Source organism: Gavialis gangeticus, unplaced genomic scaffold (assembly GCF_001723915.1).
Source record: "Gavialis gangeticus isolate Ggan-Ray unplaced genomic scaffold, GavGan_comp1, whole genome shotgun sequence".
Lineage (NCBI taxonomy): Eukaryota > Metazoa > Chordata > Crocodylia > Gavialidae > Gavialis > Gavialis gangeticus.
Genome location: NW_017729031.1, coordinates 21,151,494 through 21,166,649, shown reverse-complemented (window position 1 = coordinate 21,166,649; position 15,156 = coordinate 21,151,494). Strand labels below are relative to the sequence as shown.

General features: G+C 40.9%; 1 protein-coding gene across 9 annotated transcripts in view; it reads left to right on the top strand.

Annotated features, from left to right (window-relative positions):
• Nucleotides 1-15,156, top strand: part of R3HDM1 (R3H domain containing 1) — a 188,774-nt gene that overhangs the window by 56,961 nt on the left and 116,657 nt on the right. For 6 of the 9 annotated variants that reach the window (XM_019522485.1, XM_019522483.1, XM_019522481.1 and 3 more), the window contains exons 4-6: nucleotides 4,106-4,147; nucleotides 4,610-4,699; nucleotides 14,344-14,458. In XM_019522485.1, the coding sequence (XP_019378030.1) occupies nucleotides 4,106-4,147; nucleotides 4,610-4,699; nucleotides 14,344-14,458 (247 nt within the window). The remainder of the gene's footprint in view (nucleotides 1-4,105; nucleotides 4,148-4,609; nucleotides 4,700-14,343; nucleotides 14,459-15,156) is intronic. The other 3 variants (XM_019522489.1, XM_019522491.1, XM_019522484.1) reach the window with 2 other exon arrangements.

Genomic DNA, 15,156 nt, shown 5'->3' with positions numbered 1-15,156 from the left:
TTGTCAAGATCAGGCTAGATTTTCAATACCGAGTACAAAATTATAGTCAGCATGCAAAATGGAAAATAGGATACAAAATAGAGGTCATAATTTGATACAGATATATCCCACCCTGTGACAGGAGGTATTTGAAAAATGAGTCCCATGTTGGGGCAGGTCTTTACTTTGAATGCACCAGACAACTTACAGGAGCATGTCAGAAAAATATCCTTGTGCATGTGTTAGAATAATAGAGAATTAAAGTTGTCCGTCATATTTTAAACATTAAAACTACAATGGTTTAAAGCATCCTTATAAAGAATATAGTTTAAATGCTATATCCATTAGCAAAAAATCTTCATAAGCATCTGGTATAATAAAATAAGAATCCATTTGAATTGGGGCTCTGACTTCGCTTTGTTTGCCATGAACAATATGTGTAGTGACAATGACATTTCGATGTCAGCTGCAGTAGATTTATAGAAACAAACAGGCAAGGAAGAGCTGTGTGTCTGTACACAGGCCTCCCCTCTTCTTCCCCTCTTTTAATCATAGTGTGTTTCAGCAGCAATATGTTTTCTCTCTCTCTCTTTTTTGTAACTACTTCAAAAAAATATTTGAGGTGTTGGTTAGTACTTCCCTTTCTGTCTTACTGGCCACTGATAATTAATGTGTAAATTAAAGGAGTGATTAATAATACAACATTAGAAATATATCAACTATATACCACCCCTCTTTTTAACTATGACTACACTGGTGAGCTGTTTGTTGTTTTGTTGGTTTTTTTCCTTCTGCTGCTTATGTACCTGTTGCTGTCAATCTGTAACGGATCAAAAATTGCTCCATCAGATTTTTGCCTACATTTTTGAGGGAAGGCACAGTAACTTCTGTGATGACCATGATGACTTAAGATTGTGCTGCTTAATTCAGACTCGTATTAAATGCTGGAGTAACTGACTGAGTGGACTACGTGGGGAAATCTTCACCTTGTTTTGAAATGTGTGTTTTGGGCACATTTATTGTGATGAAGAATTCTTTCCAAATACCTTGGTAATGCAACTCCACCATGTTTCTGCTTCCATAAACATGCAGAAAGTTCAAGTGTCTCTGCTTTTATTCATGGTTCTGTTAAGCAGCCCATGAAAACCGACAGAAGTTGTCATAACCTGTTTAATTGCTGGAGTCCAAAGCTCTTGGGTAGTGAAGTTGACAAGAATCATCTCAATCATGCAGTTGGTTTGATAAAAGGTGTCACCCACAAAAATCCTTGCCCCTCATTTATTTCTGGAGCATCACAGCTACATCTCTCCAATACTACTAGGTATTAAGTTAGCTCCATTTTACACTGTGTGGTATAGTCTAAGCACCACCCTAAGCAGGCACCAGAGAATTAGTTGCAAAGGAGGACCATAAAAGAGAGGGCTGGGAAGGGAATAGATAAGTGGAGGATGCTTCTGCACAGCACTGGCTCAGGAGGGAGGCAGAATGTACCTGCTCTCTGGCTGGTAGAAGTGAGGTTGGGAGGTGAAAAGATTTCTCTGACTCCTGTTGGATGTGGACTCCAAAAAAAGAGTTCTGGGGTAGTGTTGAATAACCAGAACTGCTAGTGGAGTAATAGCTACACTCTCAAATGCTCAGAAATGATTGGTAAAAAGCCAGACACTTTCCATAGTCCTGCTGTTGAATGAGGAGCGCCACCTTTGTTTAGCCTGTGGTTACAGAGCACCTCACCAAAGGCTCATCTGAGGGGAACACCTCATCTTAGTTTAGCCATCTTATTTAGAGAGTTGGTATCCGTCTTAAACGTCTCAAGATGTATGGAGGATGCTCTAGGTAAGAATAAGTGCACTGAAATGAATGGAAAGAATGCATGCAGGTGGATAGAGACATGAGAGAGTTTTGAAGGTGGAAAAGCTGAACAATGTGGAGAAGAATATGTAAAGGTGAAATATAAGATATAAGAACAAAGAAGGTAAAAGGAGGAAGAGGAATTAAAAATACAGTAGAAAAATAGAAAAAGCTCAGCCTATGACATATAAAGTACGTGAGTAATTTGCAAGTTACATTTGACTTTTTCAACAGGACTTCTGTATCTTGAAATTCCTTTATGGTCTTCCACTGCAGTGATTTCCCAAGCTCTGATTCCTCTTTTTGCAATCCAAAGCATGTGGCAGGCATCTGCTAAAAATGAACTATTGCATGGTGCTGGCTTTTCTCATTATTTTTGATTGACATGAAGAATACTCTGATTGACTGACTTCTTTCAAAAGGAAGAACAATCTGAATCATCAATCGTCAGCAATCCCTCAATTTGAGGTTTATCTCTACTACAGCTCATTGATGGATTTTGAAGTGGCTTAACCATCCAATCCTTGAGCCACAAATCCAGCTATAGAAGTTGCAGGCCTTTCCACAGGGGTGAGTGGGCTGTAAGCCAGGATTTTTCTCCTTTTTCTTCCTCTACTCTCTCCTCTCCATTTTGAGGGCAAGATGCTTTGCCTCAAAATGGACTGCCACTTGGTTGAGGTTGTGGCACCATTGGAGTTGGTTTTTGATGTCGGCATCCATTTTCTTGAGATATGCCTTCAGTATGTCCTTGTAGCGTTTCCTGTGGCCACCGTGAGAGCTCAGGCCATTACAAAGTTGGGAATAGAGTGCTTGTTTTGGGAGTTAAGAGTCAGACATTGCATGCAGCATCTGGTCCAGTGATGCTGGTGCCTCTCCATGGACCGAGACCTTGTAGTAGTGAAGAGGTCTGTGTATCCCAATGATCCTCAGTGCTATGTCACTCATACTGCTGTTGGAGACACCCAAGGCAAACAGGCCTGAGGGGAGGTTCCAGACAAACCATGGTCCAGCCCCAAGTCCTTAACAGTGGATCAGGAAGATATCAGGATCTCAGTGGCTGTAAAGATGGAAGAAGGTTGCAGCAAAATGGAGGCCTCCTGTTATCCCCGGGTTTCTCCTTTGCCACTGGGCCCAGACCTCCACCTTGTCAAGATAGCGTTTCCACGTACCAATTTCCTCATATTAAAAAGTCATGCTCAGACTTCTGCCACAGGAAACAAAAATCTTAATATAGCATTTTAAAGATTAGCTATGTAATATTTTCCCAGTGGTACTTTTTACAAACACAGTTGGGGGTGTGGGCACAAGTGGCAGGCTTGAACAACCCAACTTGAGTCCAAAGTGGATCGGCACTTCAACACTTCCAACCTGCCTGCTTTTACCACAACTGTTGCTCACAGTCTTAGTGCAGGAAGTCCATATTTTCCAGAACATCTCCATACCTTCCTGACTTGACAGGCTGTATCTGGCTCTGGGTTAGAAGTTGCTGACTCTTGAATTAGAAATTTGGACTGATTTTAACTATTTAGTTTAGAAAGTGACATAGTTAAACTAGTACAAAAACTAAGTGTAGACTAACTGCAGTTGAGTGTCTTCAGCATGATAGAAAAAAATGGTAAAGCTTCTGTATCGCAAGGAAGAATAATTAAGTTAATCCAGGTATAATAAAAGCTAGAGACACATGGCAGGTTACTACTATTTTTTTTTAATTAAAAAAATGGGAAATGGGCAGTTGATATGACATGTTGCACCTAACTCTTCAGGTGTCAGGCTTTGTGATTCTTGTAGAGGACAGGGGATTGGTAGAGATGTTTCTGTTCTGGTTACTAGGTCATAGCCACTCCATTTATCAAAGCACTGCTTCTTAAATAATCCGTTCTACAGGTAGGTCTTAGGAAATGGGAGCAAGAAAGATAAAGCCTGGTTTCATGTTATGTTGGCACAGAAATCATATAATGAGAACTGCAGGCATAGAAATGCCCTGAGATAGTTAACTGTCGAGATTTATTGAGCAAAACAATTGCATAGAAGTGGTAATGTTTTTTTCCCCCGTGTCTATATATTGTAACATGATAGATGAAGAAGAAAAAAATAAGATTTCTCTCACTGAAAATGGGACAGTTTATAGTCCTTAGGCCAAAGACACTTAAATGTATTAAATATAAATGATGATAACTGTGCAACTGCTTTCTCTCTGCCACGGAGACTTTTGTAATAAAAAATGGCTCTTACAGTCTGAAGTTTAATATGAACCTTTTTTGTTGTGCTTACCGTTCAGCGGCCAGTGCAGTCTTTTGGACAGACAGGAAAAAGGTCAAAGGTACAGTAGATGTGTGTGCTGGCATGCTGAGGAAGCCTTGCAATTTTGTGAATAGTGCCTTGAATTTAGTTTTATCCTTTATTTTTGGCAATAAAGTGCTGTTTTTTTTTTGGATTTTTGTCTTGCCTAGTTGTCTGCTTTTGTGATTTGCCTTTATATTTTTGGTGGCTTCTTATTGCTATAGAGAGGGAAAGCTTTTTCAATGCTTCTCATTTACTTTTTATTAATTGGAATTGCTCTGTTGTGCTGGATGCTATGACTGCTACAAACCTTAACTGCTTATTTTCCCCCTTCAAAAAATAATTGATGATATTTTAAAATATTATACATAAACATTTCTGCCATTTCTGTATCAACTTGGCAGTAAATTGAATGGAATAGACCCAGCTTGTGAGGTTCTGAAATATATATATTTGGGGGGGTGTTTTAACCGTAGTTTTTAATTGTAAATATTTTCTTTAGTCAAGTACAAAGTTAAAACTAGTTCGGAGCCTTGCTGTGTGTGAAGAATCTCCACCACCTCCCACAGCTGAAATATCACAGGATGTCCAGGTAACAATTATGTGACTAAAGTTTGTGAAACCTAGCTAGAGTTTTTCTTCTTAAAGAATGTTTTAAAGCAAGACTCAATAGTACTCTAGTAGACTTCTATAAATATTCAAAGTAATTTACATTTTTCATACTCCTTTCACAGGGGGCAATCCTATGTATTTAGCAAAGAAATCTTTTTTTCCCCTTATAAATGTCAAATAAAAAGATCAGAATGTCCATTGGCTTAGGTAGTGATTAATCCATAAGTATGACTTAGAAAAACGATGTAGACTTGAGGGCTTTTTTTTTTTTTTAATTTTCCTATTGCCTTACCAAGGTTTTGAGGCAGCTTTAAACTTTCCAAGCACAAGTATTGTTGGTCTTAATTACTAATAATTGCATTCTTCTATGCCCAAAATGTCTATAGTTATTCTATAGAAATTAAGGTTAATTGTTACTTTATTCAGGGCTTTTTTTAAGAGAAGCTTACAAATGCTGTCTGGGTGAATTATTTTTTTTTAACTTAGCTTTTTCTCTTTATTGTGTAATTTTTCCTGACTTTCTGTAGGTATGGGCATCCATACAGTTTGAGTCCTTTCAAAAGGGAAACAGTTCAAAACAGTAGCAGTTGTTAGGTTCCAATTGCTACTGTGAACTAGTCGAGAACTATACAAACGTAGCAAAACCTGATCCAACTTTCACACTGCTGAATCTGGATAGGTTACAGGAGTGGGCTAACATAAACAGGATGCGTTTCAATACTGACAAGTGCAGAGTGCTGCACTTGGGCAGTAGAAACTAGCAGCACACTTACAAGATGGGAAACTCCCTTCTTGAGAGCACGGAGGCAGAAAGGGATCTTGGAGTCATTATTGACTCCAAGATGAACATGAGCCGACAATGCGAGGTCACAGTTGGCAGGGCTAACCGGACCTTGTCGTGCATCCACAGATGCATCTCAAGTAGAGCCAGGGAGGTGATCCTCCCCCTCTGTGCGACACTGGTCAGGCCGCAGCTGGAGTACTGCGTCCAGTTCTGTGCACCCCATTTCAGGAGGGATGTGGACAACGTTGAAAGGGTCCAGAGGAGGGCCACCCGCATGATCCGGGGACAACAGGGCAGACCCTACGTTGAAAGACTGCCGGACCTAAACCTGTTCAGCCTTCACAAGAGAAGGCTGAGGGGGGACCTGGTGACTGTGTGTAAACTCACTAGGGGGAACCAGAAGGGTTTGGGAGAGACACTGTTTCCCCTAGCGCCCCCTGGCATGACAAGGAACAATGGACACAAATTATTAGAGAGTAGGTTTAGATTAGACATCCGTAAGAACTACTTCACAGTTAGGGCGGCTAGGAGCTGGAACCAACTTCCAAGGGAAGTGGTGCTGGCTTCTACCCTGGGGGTCTTTAAGAAGAGGCTTGATGCCTACCTGGCTGGACTCATTTGAGTCCAGTTTTGTTTTGTTTTTTCCTCCCGCCCAGGCGGGGGCTCGGACTTGAAGATCTGCAAGGTCCCTTCCAACCCTACTTCTGTGATTCTATGACTGCTTCAGCCAGGGTTCAAGTTGGAAAAGTTTTTTGGTGGATTTGAATCATTCTCAGCTCCAAATATATAGTGGCCCTGTGGAATTGCCAGACGTAGCAATAGACCTGCTGTGTTTTATGCCCATAGGAAGAGCATCTGCTATTTCTCATTGCTGGTCCACATTCTTTGCTGCCTCTTTTTCTGGCAGGACTCCTCATTCTAGGAGGAACACTAGGTCTCTGCTGCCTGTTCACCATTCTGTTATGGCCCATGCCTACACACCAGCTGGTTGCAGAATCAGTTTTATCCACGTCACTGTGTAGATACTCAATCCTGTTCCAGCTGCCTGAGCTATATGCTCCTTCTGGGGTCCCAGGCCGAGTTTTGAAATTGTCACCTTGGTGCAGGATGTAGTGGTAACGTGTAAACTCCGTTCTTTGATTTCCCTTTGTTTGACTTATTTTCAGCCATCCTGTAGTGTAGATAATTGATAAAGGAAGTTAAAAGGCATTAATAAAAAATTACTTGTGACAATACATAGAAGAGTTTTAATAGCTTGATTTTTTCGTAACTACAGGCTGGCTAGCTTTATACTAGTCCTAAGCAAATTTTTGGCAAGGTTGCTAAGTGAAGCTAACAGTAAAAAAATTTAAAAATGGCAGCATCAGAATTAAAAGGTGCCAGACAACTTGGCTTTGGGGAAAATAGAACCTGCCATGCAAACTTGATATGTTTTCTTATGAGTTCACAAGTTTAGTTGATGAAGGTAGCTCTGACGCAATCCATTTTCATAAGGCATTTGACTTTATACCACGTCGTATTCTGATTTAGAAAAAAAACACTATACAAACACATTCAGTAGATTGAAACAAACTGAACGACATCATAAAATTGTCTGTGAACAACCATTATCTAATGAGGGCATTTCTGTTGGTGTTTCCCCTGAATTTGCGGCCTAGTATTATTAAATATCTTTATCGTTGACTTGAATAAGTCCTAAAATCATGGGTGGTTTAAGTTTTCAGTTGACACAAGTTGGAAAAGTACTAAGTAACTGGGGGGAAATTGCGGTTTTATAGAGCAATCTGATACTTATACATATATGAGGGGAATTAGCACAAGGAATTGTTTTGCAACCATCTGTGATGTCAGTGGAACAGTAGCTGAAATACGTTTTCTAGTTTTGGTATACATTTTTAGAATGGATTGTGTTAATTCTGAAAAGGTTCAAAAGAAAACTGTTAAAATTAATTGAAAAATAAAAAAGAACCTTCTTTCTGCTCATAAATACTTTATAAACTCAAAGCTGTAGCATTTATAGTCTCAGGTTTAATAAACTTAATCTCTATCACTAACTATTTAAAGCAGGGATCTCAATCTCATCTGGCCCCGCAAGCCAGAGGAAGGGCACAGGGCTGGTTTGCAGGCTGGATCGGATCCACATACCAGCCTCGTGCACTGTAGCCAGTGCGCAGAGCCCGTCTGGCATGGGTAGCCCATGTAGCATGTTCCCCAGACCAGCCCTGCACACTGCACATGCCAACAGCAATCCAGGGCTTGTATACAGAGCCAGCACAGGGCTTGCACTGCATAAGGTGCCCATACTGGACCAGTCTGTGGGCCTGATTTGGACTGGCCCTGGAACCAGCGTGCAGGGCCAGTTTGGCAGGGCACTGCATGCAGTGCATATCCTGGATTGGCCTGTGCTGCATGCAGCACATGCAGCTGGTCCAGCCCCATGCACCATGTGTAGCTTGCCCCAACCCTGGTCTAGGGCTCATGCTGAATGCAGTGTGTAGGACCCAGCATAGGACATTTGCAACACGTGATGCCTGTGTCCTGTCTGTGCACAGGGATGGTCTGTGGGCCAAAACCAGAAAAACAGATTCCTCCCAGGCTAGCTGTGGCCATGACAAACTGTATATTGTTTTAAAATATCCGTGTTATCCTGAAGAATGGACATGAAAAGAAAGGTGCCTTCATGATACTAGAGCAATTTTAGAGGATACTGTTCCAAAAGTTTTCTTTATCAAAGCCTTTCCAAACATCCTGTGAAGAGCAGAATCGGTGGTATGCCTGGTTGTCTAGGTTGTTACTTGATCTGCATATAGACTTTGTTTTTAAAGGTTAATTGTCTAAGAACAGCTACTCTGAGGGCAGCAATAGACTGTCCAGGGAGGTTAAAGTGTTCTGCCACAGGCCTACACATCTTTCTGGAGCTGATGTCAGATCAGTTCAGCTGCTTGCAGACATTAAAATAAAAAACAAAAACCCATGCTTTACCGGAAGAAGTGGCATGTTACTTCGACTTGGCTCTGCAGTGTCTGTATAGATCGGGTGCTTCACCAGACCTTTTTGGCACTTTCAGCTAAAGCTGATTCAGTTAGCTATTAGCTAAAAGCCCTACTAAAGCGCCCAATTTATACAGACATTGCAGAGCCAGGTCCAACTAAAGCACTGCCTCTTCTGGGCATGTGTTGGACTTGGCGTGGGAATGTGCCAAGTTTAAAGTAAAGTGCCTTTTTGGTTTTGTTTTGGTATTTTTAAGCATCTGTAAGCAGCCTTCATTCTTGCATGTAGGGGTCAGCCAGTCTGTCCAATGTAGACAATGGAGGGGCACTGTAAGCAGAGGATGGCATATATAATGATGGTAGCGGTGCCGCTGAATGAACCTTGGATGTTGTCATTCTTGTTGTTTGGTCCAGTGACAGTGTTCAGTATTGATGAGAGGGCACAGATTGCGTGTCTGTAGCAAGGCCTAGTGCACCACCTGGTTTTCACCATGCTGACATGTGGGGAGTTCACCAGCTGGGCCAAGTTTCTGGGTCCCATGGGAGCTGCTGAACAAGGCATGTTGAGGACTCAGGTTGCAGTAAGCCCTTCAGCTCACCACAGGCTGGCATGTTGCTTGCCTTTTCCTGCATATCCCTTGGGTGCTGTGGAGTGAGGCATGTTGAGGTGTAGTGTCCCGGTGAACAGTGGCCTGGTACTTCAAAGATCCTTGCCCCTCAGCTCCCAAGGGAGCTCTGAGAGAGAGCATCCAACCAGGTGGGCTTGTGTGTGCCTGGCTGGGCTGCTGGGCATGGGGAGACGGTTCAACTCCCCAGGAGTCTCTTGGCTCCTCTAGACAGGAATCTTGCTAACTCTCATTGGGTTGCAAAGTTAAAATAATGGCACAGTAGGGTTCAGTTCCTGATCCCAACGGTTGCACATCCTGCCATGTACATTTGGCATGACAGGATGCGCAATTGTTGGGCTTGGGGATCAGATCTCATTGCACCCTTATTTTAATGTCTGCCAGGGTCAAAAAGGTTTGAGTTTTCCTAAGCAACAACTTACTGTGTGAAAGCATAGAGGCCGTCACCTACAAAAGCTTATGCCTTTCTACATGAGTTAGTTCCTAAGGTGCCACTGTGTCCTGCCTTCTGGTTGATAGGAACTATATTTAGTAGAATTTATCTTCCAAGATATTTATCGAGATATCGTATCTTATTTAGACAAATGATAACCATCAAAGAGCTGCTTTTTGTCCAAACTATATACCCTGAGATACTGTGCAAATGCAAGAGAGATAAATCCACATCAACTACACAGAGGAGGAAGGAGCCTTTCCTCTATTATTTATTTGCTTATGATCCATAAAAGTCTGTCTTTTCTCTAGATCAGGGCTGTCCAACCAGCAACATGTGAGCCATGTGCAGTCAGCAAGGGTTAATATGCAGCCCGCACGCTCCTATCCAGCCACTGTTCCTCCTATTGCTTCTAGGTTCTCCCTTTCTTCCTCATGTTTTGCTACCTGCTCTCACCCCTGGGGGTGGTACAGCACAGCCCGTGGTGCTGGGCACACCCACAGTGTGATGCAGGAAAGGAGCTGTGCAGGGTGGGGTGCTGTGGAGTGCAGTGGGAGGTGTGCTCCAGCCACAAGGCAACCCCTGGCTCCCAGTAGTGCAGCCCTCACTAGTGCAGCTCGTGTCGCATGCATCCCCCACCACCTAGAAGTTGGACAGCCTTGTTCTAGAGCAGGGGTTGTCAGTACCCCCGGGGGTACTTGGGAAGGCCCTAGGGGGGTACTCATAGGCAGGTGGGGACCGAGCACTGCCACCCACCACCCTGTGCTGCTGCCTCCCAGGAGCGGGGGAAGAGGGGGAGGGCAGCAGCACCCCTCTCTGGGCCACACAGGCACTCCCTGGTTGGCTGGACACGAGTTGGAGGGGAAGCTTGCACACAGCAGCCACTGTCGCCGCCCACCACCCCGTGCTGCCGCCTCTCCACGTCCAGCCATGTGCCACCTCCCCCTCACTCCCCCCATCTGCTCTACATCCAGACACTGGAGGTACACTTATTAAAAAAGGTTGAAGACCCCTGTTCTAGAGCAACAAACCAACCTAAAGGGAAAATGAGTGCAGGACAGAACTGTTTTGTTTGTTGGCCTCTTTGGTAATGCTAGAGATGGTTAATGAAAGCAGAAACCAGGCCATGGATCTTTTTTTAAATCACATTCTGTAATACCTCAAACCTCCAAGTCCGTTTCCCAAGCTGGAGTAATTTATTTACAAGCAGTCTGGTCAGAAATCTGGCTTTGGTGATAATTGCTTTCACTGCTATCCTACAATTGTTAGTATGTCTAAGAACGATGGTATTGGAAAGATGTCCAAGCCCAAAGCCAAGTTAGCAGCAAGTGGTAGGTGCATTGCAAATTGGAATGACTTTTTAGACTCTTTTACTTACTGAGAGCTGTTAATAACGAATGTGAATAATATCTTGTTGACATATTTATGTGAACAGACCAGAGAATTGAAAGTCCTGATGGCAAAGTTGGATCTGAGTTGCAGTGAGGATTCTGTTAAGGCAGCATGCCTACCATAGAATTGGCTGACCTAACAGTGTGTAAGGCTGAACCTAGGCAATGAAAGCTAAAACCAGATTTTCCTGCAACTTTCCAGGGAAGTGCAGTATTTCATTAGGTGCAACAGTTCTTACACCAAACAAAGTAGAAAGCACGGGAAGCTGTATATTTAGTAATAATGCATGATCTCAGAAAATTGATGTTGGTGGAGAAAATGTGTTCTTCCAAATGGGATGTTCCCTTTTGATCAGTCTGCATTGTTACAGGTTATATTTGGGAAAGAACTTAAAGTTTAATTTATTTTCTTAGGTGTTTAACATAAACAAATTTTGCATATTTTGCATGTTGAGAGAATTCAGACTAAGCAATTGCTAGATGAAACCTGATTAAGGTGAAAAAGCATGATTGGCATTGATGTTTTATGAATATTCTCCTGCCTCCTAAAACATACAAGTTTTGACTTGTAAAGAGGAGTGGCATCTTATTAGTGAACAAAAGTCATACAAACACAATCTCCTAGTAAGAAATTAGCTTGCTTTTATACACTTCCTTGAAAATGACTGTGTAGGTAACTAGAGAGCAGCCAAAGTTCAGCTTATTTGGTAGTGGGGAATGGATTGCATAGGATATATGCACTTGGGTTTATGATGAGCTGAGAAAAAACAAAAGTTTGTGTCAGAAAATAAAAGTCTTCCCTTTGACTGGAAAATAAATATGTAGAAAAATAATATGGTTGTGTTTAGTAGCATCTTTAGTACTAAAAGAAAGAGAGGGAAAAAAACCCAGCATATATAGTAGCTAACTAGACCAATTCAATATTATTCTCCACTGCTGTTTTTGATACAATCTAGAAAGTAAGCAACCTCATTAGAAATATAAATTTTAAAAAATCAGTGACTGTGCATAGAATTGTTATCTATTTGTTGAAATGAAAGAATAGAAGTTACTTGCTAGTATGCAAGTGCTGCAATCCTCCAAACACTTTTTTGGAACTTTGTGCTTACTGTTATCCTTGTTGGCTAGCTCAGAAGATTAAATAGGCATAAAAGCAAAATTATCCATTTTACTCATTGTTATAAGTCAGTCTAATTTAAAAAGCAAAAGTACTGTATTTATTCAATTCCAAGACTAGTTTTTTTTCCCCCGGTTGGCATGGGAAAAAAGGCTCTCGTCTTATAATCGTATACAAGCAAACCTCATTAAATACATGGTCTATCATTAAACTGCTGCCAGAAGCATCATGTGCTCAACAATAGAAACCAGCTATGAAGTTGATTAAATGCAGCCAGCACTGAGCATAACTATAAAACAAATGGCCCACATTGGGCAAATATTGCAACCCATCTGAATACGCCCTAAGAGTTTGCTCTTTAATTGCAGTTTTCCTCACTGCTGAGACTTTTTCGAGTCATGGTGAGCTACTACATTGCATACCCAGAATCCCTCTGTTGGCCCCTCTTAGTCTGGTGCATGTGATTAATGTGGCCCCACCCATCACAAGCTAAAGCTGGACCAGGTTGCCCTGTGCCTCATCTGCACATAAGTTTTTGGAGAATCCCAGGACTTGTGACAAGAACACCTGGTTGCAGTCATGAGTGGGGACTAAGCAGCACATGGATCTTTCGTGGGGGGTATCTGGAGCATATATACACACTGAGCAGTGCTGAGCTGTGGGGTCACTGGGGAGGGGAGGGCCATACTAATTGTATGTGCCAGGGCGAGAGGGGTTGAAAGAGGGATTCTGGGTATGCAAAGTCATAGCTCACCATGATTTCAAATGCTGTTGACTCTGGTGGTGCCCAGCCCAGTGAACTATGTGGTAAATCATGAGCCTTTTGGCTTTGGATTAATACTGTGCATAGTTCATGATCATGAAAGTAGTTTTCCTAGGATGAGGCCTGTCTCTTGCATTCCAGGCAGGCTGACCTTTGTGAGTTTCCCCAAATGTGGAAAACTTAGCTGCACAATTTTATGTTGATGGAGGACTGCTGGGCTTACACTTAGATACCTGTAGTGAATTTGAGGAGTATCTAAAGCCCCAGACAGATGGGTCTGGGGAGGAGAATATTTGCCCAGTGGTACAGCCACACAGATTTAAACAATTGAGCTCTGCTCAGTGACATTTTAGAACTTGATTCAAAGTGAATTTGGAACTGATTTGGCCATTGAAAAGAAACTTTAAAAAAAAATGTTTATACTAGATGTAAAAAAATAGGTGCCAAAGTGCTGCTCAAAAGTGTGTTTATGAAATACCTGTGCTAAAACTTGCAGCAGTTTTTTAAAAAGGTAACATGCATCAATTGTGGATGAATTAAGTTTGTAAGTACTATATGCAAATTGCTACAGCCATGTTTAATTTCAAGGTTATTGTTTTCAAATTTGCTTCTCACTTCCATTTGCTCAGGGAGAGCAGGGTCTGACAATAAGGGGAGGGGGAAGGGGCTGCCAGGGAAAAAGCAGGGGGGGAAGTAGAGAGCAAAGAACTACCTGATCCTCCAAATTTTATTTTCCCTGCTGTAACAGTGAAAGGGGGACAAATTCAAGGCAAACTGCCAATAATTAGATTCTATACCTGGAAAATTATAACAAATTTTCCATATATGGAATCTAATTATTTGGAGTTTGTCTTATAATCCGGGCCACTTTCTATTCAAGTAAATACAGTATTCGTCTTTGTGAAATTGAGTCTAGTTTGTATCTGTTTGTATTTGGATCTTGGGATGGATTATGTAGGATTATACTTATCCAGGAAAGTATATATATTAATGTTTAAGGTAAGAATTCTAGGCATGGATAACCATTGTAAAATCTGCTGTTAATACATGAAAGTATGTACTGTAAAAGAACTGTAAGTTGGAGTTTCGCTGTGACAGCTTATTTTAAGAGTTCAGACTCTAGTTCCTTAGTTGGGGAGATATGTGATAATTTGAAATAAAAAACCTAATTGGTGATTTGAATGAGCAGTTCACTATTTAAAAATTAAGCCTGTGCTATATGTTTACTTAGGCATACAACATATATTCACACAATCTTGATTGATCTTTTTAAAATTTATTTTAAAATAGCAAACATGTTTTGAAGTGTATGTGGATTATAAAACATTAAAATGTATCATGTTCTATAGCCTAATTTTAATATTTTTTTAAACACTTGGATGCTGAAAGGATAAGAAGATAATTATTTATTTATGGTTCCTTTTCTATTATACAACTAACATGTTACAAAGCAGTTTTAGGGTACAGCTATAGAACAGTTGAAAATAGTTTACAGTATGACTGATTTTACTTTTCAACAGGAGAAAATTCAGATCCAGTTATTGCAATCTTTTGAAAGAGAAGAGAAGCCCACAAAAGATGAAACGGAAAAGGAAAAATCCTGTGATAAATTGTCCAGAAAAATGTTATCAAGAGGTTTGCTATCTATCAGTCTGATTTATTTAATTCTATGTTTAGTTTGTCTAGAAGTCCTTAATAACCCAGAGTGACTTTGGTGGTAAAGTAACTACTGTGACTATTTCCGTGGTGTTGAATGTCAAATTCATATTGACTTTTTACCCAAGACTAAAGGCTTAATTCTTCATAAGAACCACAGTCTGTGCTTGTGTACATGCTAATTTTGTGTGTATGCATACAATTTTTGATGCATTAACATAAGTGCACTTAAGTGATAGAAGTTATACAGTACATGTAAAATCCATTTTCGCAAATAATCTTGCTGTTAACAGGATTTAGTGTATCAATATTATTCATGCTGATAGAGATTATTTGCTGGAAATCAGGTCCCTTTTATCTCTCTTCCATGACTGCTCTTGAAAAGAGAGAGGAATTTATTTTGTGTATTTTAGTGTCAGGACTGAAAAGCCCAAATGTGACTTGTCTGTAAGTGTTTTGGGGTTTTTTTGTGTGCCCAGTATTACTATTTGTATTTGGTTAAAAAAATGTTTTAAGGTTATTGATTGCCAGAATCCCAGTATTAACAAGGTGATATGCATGCACAGTAGAGAATAGGGCAATTCATTACCTAAATTATTTAATTTTAACCTCCCAACATGCTAGCACAGTATAAACTTAAATCATTTATATGAAATGAATGAAGAATATTAGAGAGA